The 17,506-nt window shown below is 44.7% G+C and overlaps 2 protein-coding genes across 2 annotated transcripts in view; one reads left to right on the top strand and one right to left on the bottom strand.

The window, feature by feature from the left end:
* The window catches only part of piwil1 (piwi-like RNA-mediated gene silencing 1), a gene marked incomplete at both ends in the record, with an annotated part of 49,536 nt that extends 44,384 nt beyond the window's left edge, over positions 1-5,152 (top strand). Inside the window, 3 exons of the mRNA XM_084307799.1 lie at positions 4,538-4,663; positions 4,752-4,899; positions 5,036-5,152. Coding sequence (XP_084163925.1) covers positions 4,538-4,663; positions 4,752-4,899; positions 5,036-5,152 — 391 coding nt within the window. The remainder of the gene's footprint in view (positions 1-4,537; positions 4,664-4,751; positions 4,900-5,035) is intronic.
* A 3,746-nt stretch (positions 5,153-8,898) lies between these two features.
* The window catches only part of rimbp2b (RIMS binding protein 2b), a gene marked incomplete at its 3' end in the record, with an annotated part of 270,407 nt that continues 261,799 nt past the window's right edge, over positions 8,899-17,506 (bottom strand). The window contains 2 exon segments of the mRNA XM_084307792.1: positions 8,899-9,087; positions 11,637-11,771. Of these exon segments, the coding sequence (XP_084163918.1) occupies positions 8,899-9,087; positions 11,637-11,771 (324 nt within the window).

The raw sequence follows: 17,506 nt of genomic DNA, 5'->3' as shown, positions 1-17,506 counted from the left end.
CCAAAGCGCAGACCCCTGACGCTGAAAGATCGCGCCGCGCAGGTGAAAAGATGCGACGGCTGCTACCTCGAGTATCGGACGGGACTCGTGCTATGTATAGCTTCGTCCACATTGCAGCCGGCTTGTGGGAGGCAAGAAACGGCGTTAGAGACAGGGGAGGGTTGAATTGGACGATACAAAATTAGATAGATTTTAGTTTTAATTTTTTTGTTGTGATCGCGAAAGTCTGCCATTTTTAAACATTTACCGTCGGTAATTGTAGTTTTATTTTTATTATTCTTTTTAAGCCATTTTGAAGAGGACATCCAGAGCTTTCAATGAGCGTTGGAATTTTTCAGAAATGCACTTCTCAGAGGCCTCTAGGTAAAAAAAAAAAGCAAATGGGTTCTATACATTTTTTTAAATATATTACTCTGGATAATATACATTGGCATATATTGCAGTTCGTTTGTCTCCCCTATTTTGAGCATTTAGCAACATCAGTTTCAAAATGGCGGCACTCTGGCAAGAATAAGAAACCCACTGTACATACAGTCAATTTCATTATCTGTTCTTATGCACGCCTGGTGATACTAAATCCAAATTGAACTCAGGCATTTGAAAGATCATTCATAAGCTTGCTATTCTATAATTGTTTTTTGTACACGTGATCTCAAGAAGGTACTGAACGAGCTCAGTGGCAGTATTTCATGGCTGGTCATTTTTAGCATGGTGTTATTCACTGTCAAAGATGCAAAGAAAAATCATAATTCATATTCTCTGTTTCATCACAATTTAAGGGTGCTTTCACACCAGAGCTGTTTGGTCCGGACTATCGGACCAGAGTTTGTTTTCTCGGATAGTCCGCTTTTTTTGGGTTGGTGTGAATGCTCAGTCGAACTCTGGTGCGGACCAAACACGCAAACTCTGGTCCATCTGAAAACGTAGGTCTCTTGTTCACTTCATCGGACGAAACGCGGACCAAATATAGGAAGTGACCTGATAAACTGCATCTTGGGTAGAAGGAAACAAAACACAAACACAAAACACAGCGGCGCGCATTCACTGCAAAACAAGCACGCGGTAAACATGTCTCGTCGACAGACGTGGGCGAATGACGAGGTGAAAGCCCTGATAGAAATATGGACAGAAGACCAAATTAAACCGCTACTTGTGGGCACTCATAAAAACATTGCGGTGTACAAGTTGTTTAAACAATGGATCAATGCCACGTCGTCAGCAATATATTAATAAATAAGCAGAGAATTAAATTAGATGTCCATACCATTTGTGTTTTTAATTAGCATAGCCTAAATAAATATGAATTCAAGAAGTTAAATACTGAATTAACTACACATATTTATTAACAGGCTGAAAGTTAAAACGAATAACAGGCTGAAGAAACAATTAGACTATTTAATAGGCTAAACAGTAAAAGGCAACTTTGGCTATAGCCTTCTAAAACTATTGAATAGGCTAAACTTCGTTTTGGCTTCTTGGATTCACGTTTCTTTGGTTTGCGGTGGTACGGCTGTGGGCCAATGTTCCGAGACATATTAAATTTGATTTGTTAGGCTATTTGAATACACCGTTAGCCCCAAATGGTGGATTCAAATAACCATAACAAACAATAACAATTACAAATATGTGGGTGTGTCTTGGAGCATTGGCTTGCAGTTGCGTTGTTGCAGACTAGGGAGATGTGAATTAAAGAAGTTAAAACGAATAACGGGCTGAAAAAACAATTAGCCTATTTAAAGTCTGTGACTTGCTTCGGAAAAAGTAGGAGTTCGGGGGACGAGAAAGACGAGTTCCTTTGGTATGATGACCTGGCTGGATGTTATACTTGGCACAAGACCCACATCCAGCCTGAAACATATTGTTGATTCTTTCGAAGATGAGATCCATCAGATGGCATCACCAGCACCGCCACCGACTGAAAATTGTGACGCCTCCGCTTATCTGGAGTATGTATTTCTGTGTCTAGTACAATGTTTTTCTCTTCACTTCACGCCAGAGCTCTTTAGCCCTGCACCAGATGGAAACATTAACCCAGGCAAACTTGTAGTCCAGAGGGCTTGCAGTCACACACACGCGCGCACACACGTTGGGGCTCGCAGTCACGCGCACACATTTCCACTCTCTATTGTGTCCAATAGACGAGCGCCCTTTTCGACCGTATGACATTGTTCAGAATGTTTGGTGCACTTGACAAAAATTTTGCAACTTCACCCCCCGAATCGCACCGAGTCCGCCAAAACTATATGTGAAAGTGCCCTAAGCAAGCCTAGTAATAGACACAATATTTCTGACACTGGGAATACATTCACTGAGGTCCATAGATGTCCCTAGATACCTGCAAATGGACTTTGTAGAAGTGGAGTAATATTCCATTTACTTAGGTATGTATTGTAGGTGGATCTTCAGAAGATAGGGCTCCGGGCTTATGAGGTTAAAAACAAAATCCTGTGTTTAACCTAAAAACATCATGCTAAAACTGAAACAAATCCTACTAAAATAATGTTCTGTATTATAGCTATGGAATCCTCTGTATTTGTGAGTGTCTTTATTGTTAGCTCGGTAGCTCCACCATTATCCGCTCCTAGTCTACTCTGCGTACCTGCTAGGGCTGCACGATTTTGGGAAATAATCTAATTGCGATTTTTCTGACGGATATTGCGATTGCGATTACATTTGTGATTTATAATTAATTTAAGCAGTCCCACAGAGGTTTATTGTAAAATGCAGCTTGCATCTGGCCTACACGGTGGGTCTGTTCGGGACGCGTCTATTTGAATACCAACCGGTTTGTGCGTTTTGCGAATCTGATTGGCCACTGACGTTTCTGGTCATGTGACATGTGCGCCTCAATCGCGTGACGCGCCCATTTCCGCCCCGACCAACTGGTTAAGCTTAGGCGACTCTTTCGAAGTTGGTTAAGGTTAGAGTTTGGAATCAGGGCTGACGTTATATCGCCCTGCTCTAAGACAAACTCTAACCTTAACTTCGAAAGAGTGCCTAAGCTTAACCGGCGAAATAACTTGCCGTCACACGATTGGTGCACATGTCGCATGACCAGAAACGTCAGGCCAATCAGATTAGCAAAACGCACAAACCGGTTGGTATTCGAATAGACGCGTTCGGGACACCGAGCCTGAAAATGTTTCTTTTTACCTGGGAATCGATACCGGTACCCAACGGTACCTTTTTTTCTGTACTTTAATCTCCCTCTTTGAAGTCTAAACTTCACAACACACAATCTAAAACCCCTTACCTCCCTCTCCCAAACTGTTCCTACAACAATAACAACAACTTGCAAAGGAGATCTTTCATCTCAATGGGTCTTCCTGGTTAAATAAATTAAAAAAAAAATTAAAAAAATTTGGGTTTTTTTTTATTTGCTAATTGCATCATTTAAAATCGATTAATCGTTCAGCCCTAGTACCTGCCTGTGACCCCAGTACGTACGGTGGCCTGTACTGTGGCACGCATACACAGGCTGTTTTGCCTTTTTCTTCTTTGAGCTTAAAATAACTCCACACAGCTGACATGACTGCGGCGCTCACGTTTAGCTAACGCTAACGTTGTTGTCGCGTTAGTGCTGTTCATGTATCGGATAGGAAAATACTTCCTGTTTTTCCCGATATCCGACCCTGTGAATTTGACCAGTAGTATCGGACCGGTGCCATCCCTACTAATAAAGATGAGCAAAATGCCATCCCTACTAATAAAATATGAGAAAAAATCAGTGAAAGGTCCATGAGTGTGAGGGGGATTAAAGCCTGTGGAAGAGGAGTGGGCTAGTCTCCGGTTCAGAGATCATGAATGTGGAAGAGGAGTGGGCTGTCTCTGGTTCAGAAATCATGAATGAGAAGGGGGAGTTGGGTTTGAGAGTTCAGCATGGTCATGGTATTATGGAACACTTCCTGCGCATGCTAGGGCAAACGGCCCATGGCATGATCATGAATGAGAAGGGGGAGTTGGGTTTGAGAGTTCAGCATGGTCATGGTATTATGGAAGACTTCCTGCGCATGCTAGGGCAAATGGCCCATGGCATGGATGGGGTGTGAGAGGTCCCTGATATGGGGTTGTGTCTGCTGCCTTTGGTTTTCTGGTAATCCACAATGAGCTCTTTGGTCTTCTGAGGATGTTGAGGGTCAGGTTGTTTGCACACCATGCTGCCAGGTGCTGGACCTCCTCCCTGTTGGCCGATTTCATCATTGTCACTGATCAGACCTACCACCCGTGGTAAATAAACATCCAAACTGTTATCTAGGAATGCGGTTTCTGCTCCACTCAACCGCATATAGATGGTTGCGTTATTATCACGATACAGTATTTCATGAAATATTAACGTCATGGACCTTTCCAGAATAGTTGTTTTTAATATATGGTTATAAAACTGATATAAAGGTAATTTCACTGAACCCCAATTCCATCTTTGGCAGCAAAAATAAAGGGTTTTTATAGGCAGTGTGCACTATGATATTTCATATTAAATTGCTTATGGGGAGCCGCAGTTTAGTCTGCAGTCACCTTTACCTGGTCTCCTTCTCAGGCCCAAACTAACTGTGGTGGTAGTGAAGAAACGCATCAGCTCCAGGTTCTTCGCTCTCATCGATGGCAAGCTGAGCAACCCTCCCCCTGGGACCCTCATCGACACAGACGTCACCCGTCCAGAGTGGTACGTTCACTAAATGAGGATGTTAGTTTGCAACATCCCCTTATGTGGAATGGAAGTATTGATAGCTGTTGCAATCTGAAATTCCCAGGTATGACTTCTTCATTGTGAGCCAGGCCGTGCGCTTTGGATGCGTTGCCCCAACCCACTACAATGTGGTGTATGACAGCAGTAGTCTGAAGCCTGACCACATGCAGCGGCTAACTTACAAGCTCTGCCACATGTATTACAACTGGCAGGTAAGCTGGCTTGTCTTGAATTTCCTCTAGCCAGGCTGTCCTTAATTTGTTTATAAATGGCCCACCAAAATTTTATGAGACCTCTGATTTAAATGTTAATGGTGTGTAGTTAATGTAGTCATACTTTGTCTTTCAGGGGATCATCCGAGTGCCTGCACCCTGCCAGTATGCCCATAAGCTGGCCTTCCTGGTGGGGCAGAGCATACACAGACAGCCCAGCATTCACCTGGATGACTTCCTATTCTACCTTTAGCAGCAACGCTAAAGCACTTTTACACATGTTTTGTTGAAAGTACAAAAAAAAGTGGCTGTGGTTTAACAGTTCTGGCTCTGCTAGTTTTTCTTTATATATCTTTTGGCGCTTTTTTGGTGGACAAACCACCATGCACGCACACATGCACAGTGACTCGCGACTGGAGACTAGCTCTGCTAGCACACATAGCCTACTGTGTACAGACGGTTTCAAACTGACCTGTCCACTGTCTGATTTTAAAGCTGCCCTGTTGCACGTCACAATACAAATTTATTATTTTAATTTATTTTTATGTTTTGTTCTGAATAAAATGTTCAGTGGAAATTAATTGCAGTAATTCATTGTAATGTTAAGTGTATTCATAACATTCTGTCAGACATCTTGGTGCAAATATGTGATTGTAATTAAATAGCAGGTATTATCATTAAATATGAGATGTCATTGCACTATATTGTATGGCAAAACTCATCAGAATACTAGGAGTTTGTGTTTTGGGGAGTTAAATCAGTTTCACATTGGTATGGCATTTTAATTTAGTAGCATAATGGTATACATTTCTATACTAGTTGGCATACCACTGCAGGACAGTGGCTGGTCCAGAGTATTCTATTCCTAGTGGCACAATACCATTAGTCACATCTACAATGTGTGTAGGGGGAATTAACTCTTCCTTGATTTATTCTGCAACAAGGTTACTGGTCCCCATCACCTTTTCCACTATGAACCACCACAGTAGCAAACGAGGAAGAATCTGTGTTGTCTTCTGGAGTTCTGAATCTGCCTCTTAATGGTAGTATAGGGGACAGTGGCTCAGGAGGTAGAGCAGTTTTCTGGTAATCGGAAGGTTCCCGGGTCCGTTCTGGCTCCAGTGTTTTTGAGCGAGACACTTAACCCCTGACTGCTCCCGATGAGCAGGTTGGTACCTCCGATTTGGATAAATGCATCATTTAGGGCTGGGATATTAATATAATATAAATATTAAGGATTTCCATGGAAAGGTAACTATGGTATACAGTTGTCCACAATATATACATATAGCTTATTTGGGTTGGTTCCAGTATCTAATGTCACTCACAACAGAGAACCCCACCGCCATACTGCTATGATGAGCATGGGTGTTTGTACAGTACATGAAGTGCTTCCTGGAGAATTGTCATTTATCATGTGTTTTATGTCGTTCTCTAGTAAATGAGGTTGACAGACTGGATGTAAGGGGAAAATTGCTTGCAAAGTGCAATGTTTTTTTAAGTTTTACTGATGAGTGTGTCTAGGGGCAAAAAGCAACAGGCATACAAACATTACAAAATATCAAATTTATTTTGATTAAAAAAAATTGCACATGCACACCCACACAATAATTTGTAACCATCAATATAGGTTGATATTTCTTATCAAGCTAGCACACAATTGCAGACTTTAAAACATTATGGTTTTGAAGACACCATGGGGAAAGCTTGCACTGTTTGATTATAAAGTTAAATGTACAAAAAAGGCAGTTTGAAAATCAAGTATAAACATTTAAAAACAATTTACAAATGGACAAAGTACAAAAAGAGCAACAGTCACTCAAACTGAATAGAAGCGATGACTGGTAACATGGTTCATAACTAGGAAATAATGTACATCGATTTACTGTAGATTTACATGGCTGTTTGGCTGAGAATTGGACAGAAAGTGATAGAATGTTTTTTTTTCATACATTCTTTTTTGGCAGTCTCAGTTCAAATCTTGTGTAGAAAAATTAGACTAGATCTTTTAAGAGGATGGGATGGAAAAGGAGATCAAACATGGAAACATTTTCATTTCACATACAAAGACTTGGACATCTGCACAATCCTTTTGGGATTCTTTGAGAAATGCATTGGCTTTCGATTCATCATACATTCACTACTCTATGTGCTAGTTGGGTGTAAATAATGTATACTGACATACAGTACTTTGTCCCCTTTTAACACAGGAACATGTGAGAATCACTACAGAGTGAAATAGATGTTTGGCTCAGGTCAACTAATATATTCCATATTTACCAGACTGAGGGAGGGAATGGGGGCACTGTAGAGGTAGGCTTGTGTGTTATTCAGACGACTGAAGAAAATGCAAGGGTTTACACAATCAAACCTGGCAACTTGGTATCCCAGTGAAAACCCCCAAATAATAATAAAATAAATTCTCATGCAAGTTTCCAAATGTTAGTAACACTACTCAAGCATGGTTTGTTACACATGATGTAAATTGTTGTATTTTATTCCATCTATCCCAGAAACCAGATTGAGTAGTACCTTCAGTAGTGTTTCCATCATAGTCAATGTCGCATTCACATGCACCAATGTGGCATTGAATAGTGAACTATAGGGTACATGTAACACATGACAAAGTAAAGTGCCTTCATTTTCTTAGTTGCATTAATGCAACATCATAAATCTATGAATGGATTTATTTTCTTTATATTTTGGGTATTTACCTTTCGGTAGATTAAAAAAGAAATGTGTACTCGTAAATGAGTTTAGTCTCTTGACTTAAGTAGGGACAAAACAAGAGTACACAGGGCTTTTTGAGATTTCAAATGTAAATATAGCCTTCTGGAAAAGCATGACAGACACACAATAAGCTGCACATCACAAGTCCAGATCAACATATTTGTAGAGACATTTCACTTTTTTTTCTTTCTTTTCTTCGTAATGCAACAACATGAACGTACCAGGCATACAACTGCACGCTCCACTTGACAAAGTACAAGTGCATTTATAAGGCAAATACATGGAGGTTGGATTTACTAGGCATTTCATGACCATTCAGCTGAACATACTGTAGATGATGTGATGCTAAACCCTGTTCCATCTCGTATACATGTGCTTATTTAGGGGTCAAGTCTTTGCCTCTGCAGCACATCAGATGTTGAGAAATGAGAAGAGTAGAGTGAGAATTAATTCTGTTGTATTCACTGTTGCACTGCGCTGCAAATCTGTTCTTGCCATATTGGTAGTACTGCATGCGGTTCCTTACAGACGTATCCAAACGGACAAGGCCATCACTGCATGTGCTTTGAAAGGTCAGGAGGGAACATGCTGAAGTACCAACATGCAAACATCTCATACAGTTCACATGCCCTCAGCTTGTTTTCAACTAGTTCAGGTCAAAGTCTCCTAACTTGGTATTTTTCCTACTTTTTTCTCTTGCATCATTTGTGGATTCCCAAAAAGGATTATGTGGTTTTGAACCGAGTCCTCAATGGTTGTGTTAAGTTGATAAGACATTCTGAGCTCTGTTTCTTAGATGCGGGTCATTATTATGAGGCATGTTGCGGTCTATATGGGTGCCAGCAGACTGACCAAGTTCAAAATGGAGAATGTTCTGGGCTACGTGCTAATCTCTATCTCACTGCTGCTTTTGTGCTGATGGCAGTAAAACATCAACAAGACTTGAAGATAAGACTCAATACTATGTGTGTGTATATATATACATACACATATATTCAGTATATATATACATACATATATATATATACACAGCATGAGGTATCTTGACCATCATATTAATTGTGTTATTCAAAATATGTACTGTAATTAATTAACAAAATACAATTTCTAGTATACAACAGATGTACAAGAATATAGCATTTGTCAAGCTGACAAACTGCCACTTGTCCTCTGTGATTTCTCTTCTACACTGACTTGAAATTAATGTCATGAAGGGATATTTACTGGGATGAAGTTGACAACATACTTTTATCAAAGTATATCAAGATATTATTTTACAGCGCCAAGTCTTTTCAATAGCTTCTTCCCTTTGGAGAGCAGTCCTTTTGTCTTTTTGGAGTGCATGTCGAGCGGGCCCCTGATGGGACTGCCAGGCCCCATGGTGGCAGGGCCAGGGATGTGTGGGCGAACTGTGGGAGAGGCTGCTCTTCTGGGCGGGCACGATTTTTCCAATGGAACCTAATGGGAGACCCGTAAGGGACAGTTCAGGGGGGGGGGTTAAAAAGCCAGCCGTCTCACACCCCAGTCACTACTTCCCTCCACTTAGTCCTCTTTGTCTTTGGCCACCATACGTCTCCCACGTCTACCTCCCTCATCACTGCCGATCACATCAACTGCTCACTGCTTGAATGCTGTCCTCACAGATATATTACAGGCTGTGTACAATAATGTCCCTGTGTGCTGAGGTATAACCCCTCCCCCATAGAACAAGTCTTTCATGCTGATATAAAGAAGATAAATCACAGCAGGATGTAAGAACGATTCAGCAAAAAAGAGACTTCTGTAGTGACACATTCTATAGAGACAACATTTCTCAAGGATGTCTATCAAAGGCAAAGGGCAGGTCCTTTCACACAAGTACAGGAGATACAGATGGGACAAATTGGATTTATCTTTTTTTCACATTCACTTTTCTTCATTTTAAGTATATAATCATTCATACAATTAGGTTACAGAGAAACAAACTAATATCTACAGTAAGTATTCCCTCTTCGTAATCATGAGCTAAAAGGCTCCTTAAAATTGCACTTTGGAAAGATGTGTGGTTAAAGATTCCATTAACACCAGGTTGTGGTCTCTAATATCTGAATACAAGCAACAGCTGCTATGCTACTACAACAAGTCCAAATCAATAAAAAGCTAAGATTCTACTCATTAAGTAGTTCATAATACTGTATGTAAAGAGGAGACTTTGTTTTGTTTTTCATTTATTTACCAGTTTTGAAGCAATTTATCACTTTTCATCAAGGTAACTTCAAAGTTGTTGGGGCCAATTCAACCTGCTAAAAAAAAAGTTTAATTTACAAAACTGGTCACAAGAACCTGGATGCAAACATGATATAAAATGATAGTCTATTATCTCAATAATCAAAATTAAATCAAAATAATTGACAGTATATAATGCCAATTTTTTTGAGGAAAAATGTTATTTGCTCTTTTAGCCATTTCACATCATTCCTTATGAGAGAAAAAGTGCACCCTACAATCAACTTAATAATGCTCTGACTGGCTGGAGCTAAGATTTGCCTCGCTTAGAATGATCTGGCAAATAATGCCACTTGTAGACCTCAGTTTATCCTTTCTGGTCTAAAATGGACAGTTCTGATTGGATTAAGCGTTGTCGTGGGTGCACTGCTTCAAGGAGAGGGAAGATATTACTGTGAAGGTTTGGACTACAGAGAGAGGATAGTGCAACGATGGCCTTTTAGCTTACCATGAGTTACAGGAGGACACTCGTTGCGGAAGACAAAACATTGTAATGTACAACAACACTCAGAGAAACAACGGAAGATACCATACTTCTTGTCTAATGCATAGGCCGGGGCTCTTGATGTGTTCTCTAACTAACCAAACTAGTCAAAATAGAGTCGAGGAGTGGTGGTGTGAAGAGAGTACATGTTGCATACCAGAAGCTAAAGGACATCTGCATTAGACGAGGGCACTGTAACCTTGGTATCCTCAGTTGCTCACTTACGTGACGGAAACAGAGCCTTTAAGGAGTGAAATGAACACTCTTCTTCTGTTTTGCCAAGCGGGTGAGGAAAAGAAGTAAAAAACAAAAATAATAATAATAATATGGCGATGGCATTTCAATCATTTGCACTATGAAAATGGCAAATCATAACACAAGGAGAGAGATATCTGATGTCACCTGTTGATATTCAAACATCAATTGCATTATTTGTTAAACACAAAGTCAAACATCACATATTTACAGCTAGTAAATAGTTACTTCTGAAATTATACTCTGATGGCAACAAGCTAGTCGAAGTCTTGCGTGCTACTTTACAAGAAAGCAATATACAAAACGAGGCTTTCAGGAGCAGATACAAAAGTGTACTTTACTCGACTTCTTTTTTTTATTATATATATATACATATACACACCTATATATATATATATATATATATAAATGTTCAAGGAGACGTCATGCATCTTGAATATAGAACATGCTGAGCTACAGACTACATAGTTCATCTTTCAGTACATCAAAACTATTTACTCTATTAGAAATGATTTGAGATCAACCACAGAATATATTCATAAAGCATCTATTACAATGCTGAATATGCATGTGCAAAAAAATGGTTAATTGTTGTTTTTCAAGACGGTACAGAGCAAGTAAAAAGTCCCAGGTGCTTCTCCACCTCCATCCTATTCTCTTTGAGAATGCTTTATGAATACAATATACCCAGGTATTTTTTACAATGCATATCTTTCCCCGTTCACAGCAGTAATAAACATGAAAAATAAAAGTACCTCTGTCAAGTATTAGTTTTACCCCTACCCCACCTCCACCCCAATATATTTGAGACATCTACAGTATTTACAGCATAATGCTCCAAAGTCAAAATTCACATTGTACTTTCAGAAATGAATCGCACACAAAAGCACAGACACAAAACTAAAGGAGTACAGAGAGAGAGAGTGAGAGAAAGAGAGAGAAAGAAGGAACTAAAAGGAGGTAAATGGATGACAGAGGGCTAGTACTGCGAAGGAGCATGTACCCTTTTGGTCTTTATCCGTGCTGGAGTGTCCTGCGGGCATCGAGACGGTGTGTCAGTGAGGAAAACCTCCACATCATCAGGCACTTCTTCTAGAAAGTTGGAGGGAACGAGTCCCTTGTGTCCATTGAGTTCACCCTGAGGAATAACAGAGACACAGTCACCCTGAGGAATAACAGACAGCCATTGAGTTCACCCTTAGGAATAACAGACACAGCCATTGAGTTCACCCTGAGGAATAACAGAGTCACCCTTAGGAATAACAGAGACACAGCCATTGAGTTCACCCTTAGGAATAACAGAGACACAGCCATTGGCTACAGCCACAGCATAAGGCTAACCCTCTCTGCCTATTGGGACATCATAATCGGGCTACCAACTTGAAGACGTGGTCATTTTTGGATTATCGAAGCTTTTGGACTGCAATAAGAAGATTTTGGATCTGTTTACTGCGCACAGGACCTACCAAAATGAACTGATTAAGACACTTGGACACTTGGACTAATAATGCATTCAGTCATTTGGACGGAGTTGTTAAAACTCACTCCACTCAAATCAATAGAGTTATATTTCACTCTATTCAAATCAAATTTAAAGTGACGTGGCTGGGATAAATGTGCCAGTCAGTCAGCCAAAACAAATTCCTGGACCAAGGTCGAAACAGGGAGCTGCTGGAGTCGAAGGCCCTCTAGGAGATAAGAGTGGCAAGCGGATTACCCACCCCCAGCCCCCTCCCCCCCACCCCCCCTCCTACGTGTATGGACCAGCGCCTCATGATGGCAGCTAACTCGTATGCGTGCTGGAGGGGGAGCCAAGGCTGTCTCGTCAACGCCCAGCCCCCCCCCCCCCCCCCCCCCCGGGTGCTCCGCGCCAAACATGGCAGCGGTAATACACATACGTCTGTCTCAAAGAGTCCTGCATGTATAACAAATGCGCATGTTGGTGAATTTATGACTGTGTGCCATTATTACTATCAATGTAATAATTGTGGAATATTACTATAATGAGCTGTATGTTAAATCTCGTTGTGACAACTGTAACAATGACAATAAAGATCTATTCTATTCTATTCTTGAGTTCACTCAAGGAATAACAGAGACACAGCCATTGAGTTCACTCTTAGGAATAACAGAGACACAGCCATTGAGTTCACCCTTAGGAATAACAGAGACACAGCCATTGAGTTCACTCTTAGGAATAACAGAGACACAGCCATTGAGTTCACTCTTAGGAATAACAGAGACACAGCCATTGAGTTCACTCTTAGGAATAACAGAGACACAGCCATTGAGTTCACTCTTAGGAATAACAGAGACACAGCCATTGAGTTCACTCCTAGGAATAACAGAGACACATCTATTGAGTTCACTCTTAGGAATAACAGAGACACAGCCATTGAGTACCCCTGAGGAATAACAGAGTATGACTCAGCCTGTTATGATTTATGAGATCATTTGAGTGATGGCGTGAAGACACACAAAGACAAGTGACAGAAGTGTTCACCATGAGACTTAACGATAGGTTATGTATATAACCTAGTTATATGAGTATTGGCTGAGCGTCCCGCTCAAGCCTATTGAGATACCCCTTATCTCCTGTACCTACTGTACTCCACCACGAACACAACTCATACACCCACACCTGACCGGGTCCCGCCTCTATGGAGGCGTAGCCTATAAGACCATGGTCCTGGTCACCAAACACCCTTCCTCGCTAAATCACGTTCCAGTAAAAGATCCCTCAAAAGGGAACTCAGGGCCGCTTAGAGCGGGACGCTCAGCCAATACTCATATAACTAGGTTATATACATAACCTATCGTTATATTTCGTATGGCTTATCGCGTCCCGCTCAAGCCTATTGAGATATGGGTTAGAGCGGACGCGAGACCCGACAGATGTACCCCCTGAGGACCCATAAGCACACATCAAGGGGTGCGGGGAGCCCTGTCACCCCATCCTTCCTAACGAAGGGGGGGCGCAGTCAACTCCACCTGAGTGCGAACAAGAGGGAACTAGAACCCCTTGAACACACAGCACAGGCGGAACCACGTGTGACCTAACACACTGTGGCCCATACCCACACACTCCTGCTACCCTACCAAAGGACGGGAAGCAGGAAAGGCCACAGACCCCAGAACCGCCTGGGAGACAGAACCCCCGGTCATGTCCATGAGGTAAAACCTTACAAAGGGGCCCGGGGAGGACCATGATCCTCCACCGAAGCCCCACCCAGGAGAGCGGCAGAGGCAGCCACCCCACGAGTGGAGTGCGCCCTGACGCCCCCAGGGGGATCCTGCCCAGCCAACGTGTAGCAGAGGGCAATGCCCTCGCACAACCAATGGGACAGGCGTTGTTCGATAGTGCCTTACCGGCATGAGAACCACCGTGACAGACAAAAAGCTGAACGGTGACCCCGAGGTCCTGAGTACGGCTGAGGTAATTCCCAAAGCACGGACCGGACATGACAGGTGAAGGCCCGCATCTAACTCACTACCGTGAGGAGGCGGATGAAACGCCTGAACCACAATATCCCTGGAGCGGAAGAACTCCGGATATTTACAGGCACGAAGGCAGGATTAGGCCGCAGAGTGGCACCGCAATCGGACGAAAGACAGGCACTCTGGACGTGCCGAGAGAGCACAAAGCACACCCACGCGTCAGCAAAGGTGACGGCCAGCAAGAACGCGGTCTTGAACGACAGCTGTTCCAACGGCGCCTGCTCGAGCGGCTCAAACGGGGCCAAGGACAACCGACGAGGACCAATTGAAGATCCCAAGTCGGAGCCAAGGAGCGTTGCACCGGCTTAACGCGTCGAGCGCCAAGCAGGAAACGCTTCACAAGAGGGTGGCTGAACAAGACATCCCCTCAAATCCCTCATGATAGGAGGATATAGCTGCTGCATATACCCTCACCGTCGAAGCCGACAGTCTATCAAGGAGAGACTGGAGGTAACTAAGGACAGCATCCAGGGGGCAGGAGACTGGGTCCCGGCCCCCCGCCTTACACCACACTTGGAACGTCATCTGCCCACGTAAGCGCGACAGTGGAGGGAGCATGCGCATTCCGGATGGTAACACCATCAGGATCAAGAACCTGCGCCCCTCAACGTACCCCAGTCCCAACAACTGACCTAACAGATGTATGGGGAAGAATCCCAGGCGGCACACGTCATCGGTCCCAGACCTGCCTGGCTATGTCCGGACGTAATCCCCACCCGTCAGGATGAGGACCGCCCCGCGACAGTACACCTGTACCCACATTCTCCCTGCCGGGGATGTGGGGAGCCCTCAGGCCGCGCAGATGGAGGACGCCCATAGCCAGCCGCCCGCTGCCTGGTGCAGACGGGGGGAGCGTACTCCTCCCTGTCTGTCGATACACGACACTGACGTCGTATCGTCCGTCCTGATCAACACCGTTTGAGGACCAGAAGGACCGCTTTCAACACCAACACATTGAACGTAGCGCAGACCGGGCAGCATGGTTTGCCAGCTGCCCCCTACTGCGTTGGCCCGACGCGTCACCAGCGAGGGAGGCGTCGGTGAAAAACGTGACGTGAGACAGCGCCGTAACCGTCCTAGGACGGAACTTCCCGAGCGTGTTGACAACACGCTCTGAGAGGGATGCCCATAGCCCTCCAACCGTTGACTGGCAAGAGGAGTACTCTACTTCCAGTCTACAGCAACCCCAGGCTGGTAGGGACCTGCCTGGTACGAGACCTGACGATCCACCTTGACCGCGAAGGACCAGAACGTCGTCAGGGCAGAATACACTCCGTAACCCCTGACGACGCAGAGGCCCCAGTGCGGCCTCCACGCACTTGGTGAAGATGCGGGGAGCCAGAGAAAACCGAACGGCAGCCTCTGGAACTCATACGCTAACCCTGCAAAGGAAGCGTAGGTAAGCCCTAGGATGGAAGATCGGAGATGCGCATACGCATCCTACAGGTCTATGGAGGAGAACCAGACCCCCACCTGACAGTGTTCAACAGGTAGGAGACGATCCAAAAAATGCTGAACCTTCCCATGGGACAGGTCCAGCCTGGGTCTGACACCCCCCCCCTCCCGATTTCTCAGGCACCAGAGAACACCGGGAGGAGAACGCCACGACGATGGCTTGCTTCCTCCACAGAGATTGGATCTCGTTGACCAGAGCTGTCACTGCTGGAGACCCTGACAATAGGGTCTGTACCAAACCCGAAAACGGGTGGGGTTGTGTAAACACAAGTCCCCGCCCCAGCGTTCTCTCCATCCACCTCGACATATGGTACTGCCGTAGTCATATGTGATGACACTCCCAACGCACCCGCCGCCATGTGGCGCAGGTCCGCCAGGAACTGTAGATAGTTGGCCCGGTCCCACCCGCTGTGCGTAGCCAACCCTGGAACCGTGCGAGCAGAGCGTTCCGTGTCGGGACATCTGACCCTGACACCACCCATGAGGCAATCGCACCCAAGGGGGGACCCCGACAGAAAGGGCCGGTTTGATACGGGGGGCTTTCTAGGTGAAAAAAGCCCCCCCACTGAACACCCTTCCAGAACATGCTGAGGAGTTGTTCTGCAGCCGGACATGCAAGGTGTAAGGACCCCATGGGTTCCTACACACCGTAGCCCTGCAGTGATATTACCACCCAAATCACGCGTGCCTGCCAGACCACTGCCAATCTTTCAGGAGTGGGAGGCACCAACATGATACCTGGCCTGGCGAAGGCGAGGCCGGGGAAGCCCGCACTGTGTGCCTCAAAAGGTTTCGAGCCCCCCTGCTGACAACACTTATAGTTGACAGATGTAACACCAGGCTCAACCAACACAGCTTATGGTGTGGGAGCCGCTTGACAGCACAACATTCTCACGGACAGACCCAGGCTCAGCCATCAACTGAGGCGGTGTGGGGCCTAGGACAATACCGCCCGCGCTCCAGCAGAAGACCAAAATCCCCTGCGGAGAGGGGAACCCTGAGTGGTTATAGCTTGCGGCTGGGTCAAAGCTAATAACGTCAACAATCTCGCGCGATGTGTCGACGTCGGCTGGCCCTCAAGGCCCCGCCACCAGACACAATTTTTTCTTTTTTTATTATTTCTTCCCCTCCTTTTTCCCGATTTTTTCTCCCATCCCACCCTTCCTGGTTGTTGCATACTTTTCCCCTACTGTTGGTCCGGGAGACCGGAGACTGTCACATGCTTTCCTCCGACGCATGTGCAGTCTGGGGCAGGCCAACCTGGCCGCGCAGGTTCTCACCGGGGAGAGTGTAGCGTGTGGGAGGCCACACTATCTCTCCTCAGTTCCAACCCTCGCTGAGCAGGCGCCCCGACCGAACTGTAGGGGTCGCTGTCCACAACGCCCAGGACCCACCCTTCAGCTTTCCCACCCCCTGATACAGCCAATTGTATCAGTGTGAGAGGCCAGCCAAGCTGATAGCAACGCCGGGAGCTGGATTCGAACAGGCGAATCCTAGTGTCTCCCGGTGTTGGTGACGAACGTAATCTCCGTGCGCCACCTGCCCCCCCCAGACAAAATTTTTTTAATAGAAAAAACAGCAATTCGAACACAGTTCTAATCGCTGCCAATTCCATACCGTGGCGGTACAGGCTTTAGCAGCCCACCAGCCACTCGCCAGGCCGACCCACCCATGGCGTCGGCCGGGCGGGGCACTGTTTCAATATGTCAAAAGCAAAGGACTGATGTTAACACGGAGCACCATTGGTGGTTGCAAATAGCAACCTCCACTGTTGTGTGCACCATGAAAGGGTTAAATGAATAAAAGAACTAAACCACAAAATACTGTAGAATGAGCAAACACATATACACAACGTTAAGGGGAGGCGGACCAGAGCGAACTAGTCCCGCCTTCATTCAAAATATTCACAACAGCACACCA

This window comes from Notolepis coatsorum (assembly GCF_963971535.1).
Source record: "Notolepis coatsorum genome assembly, chromosome: 1".
Classification (NCBI taxonomy): domain Eukaryota; kingdom Metazoa; phylum Chordata; class Actinopteri; order Aulopiformes; family Paralepididae; genus Notolepis; species Notolepis coatsorum.
The sequence above is the reverse complement of the archived record's forward strand: the minus strand, read 5'-3'. Positions and strand labels throughout refer to the sequence as shown.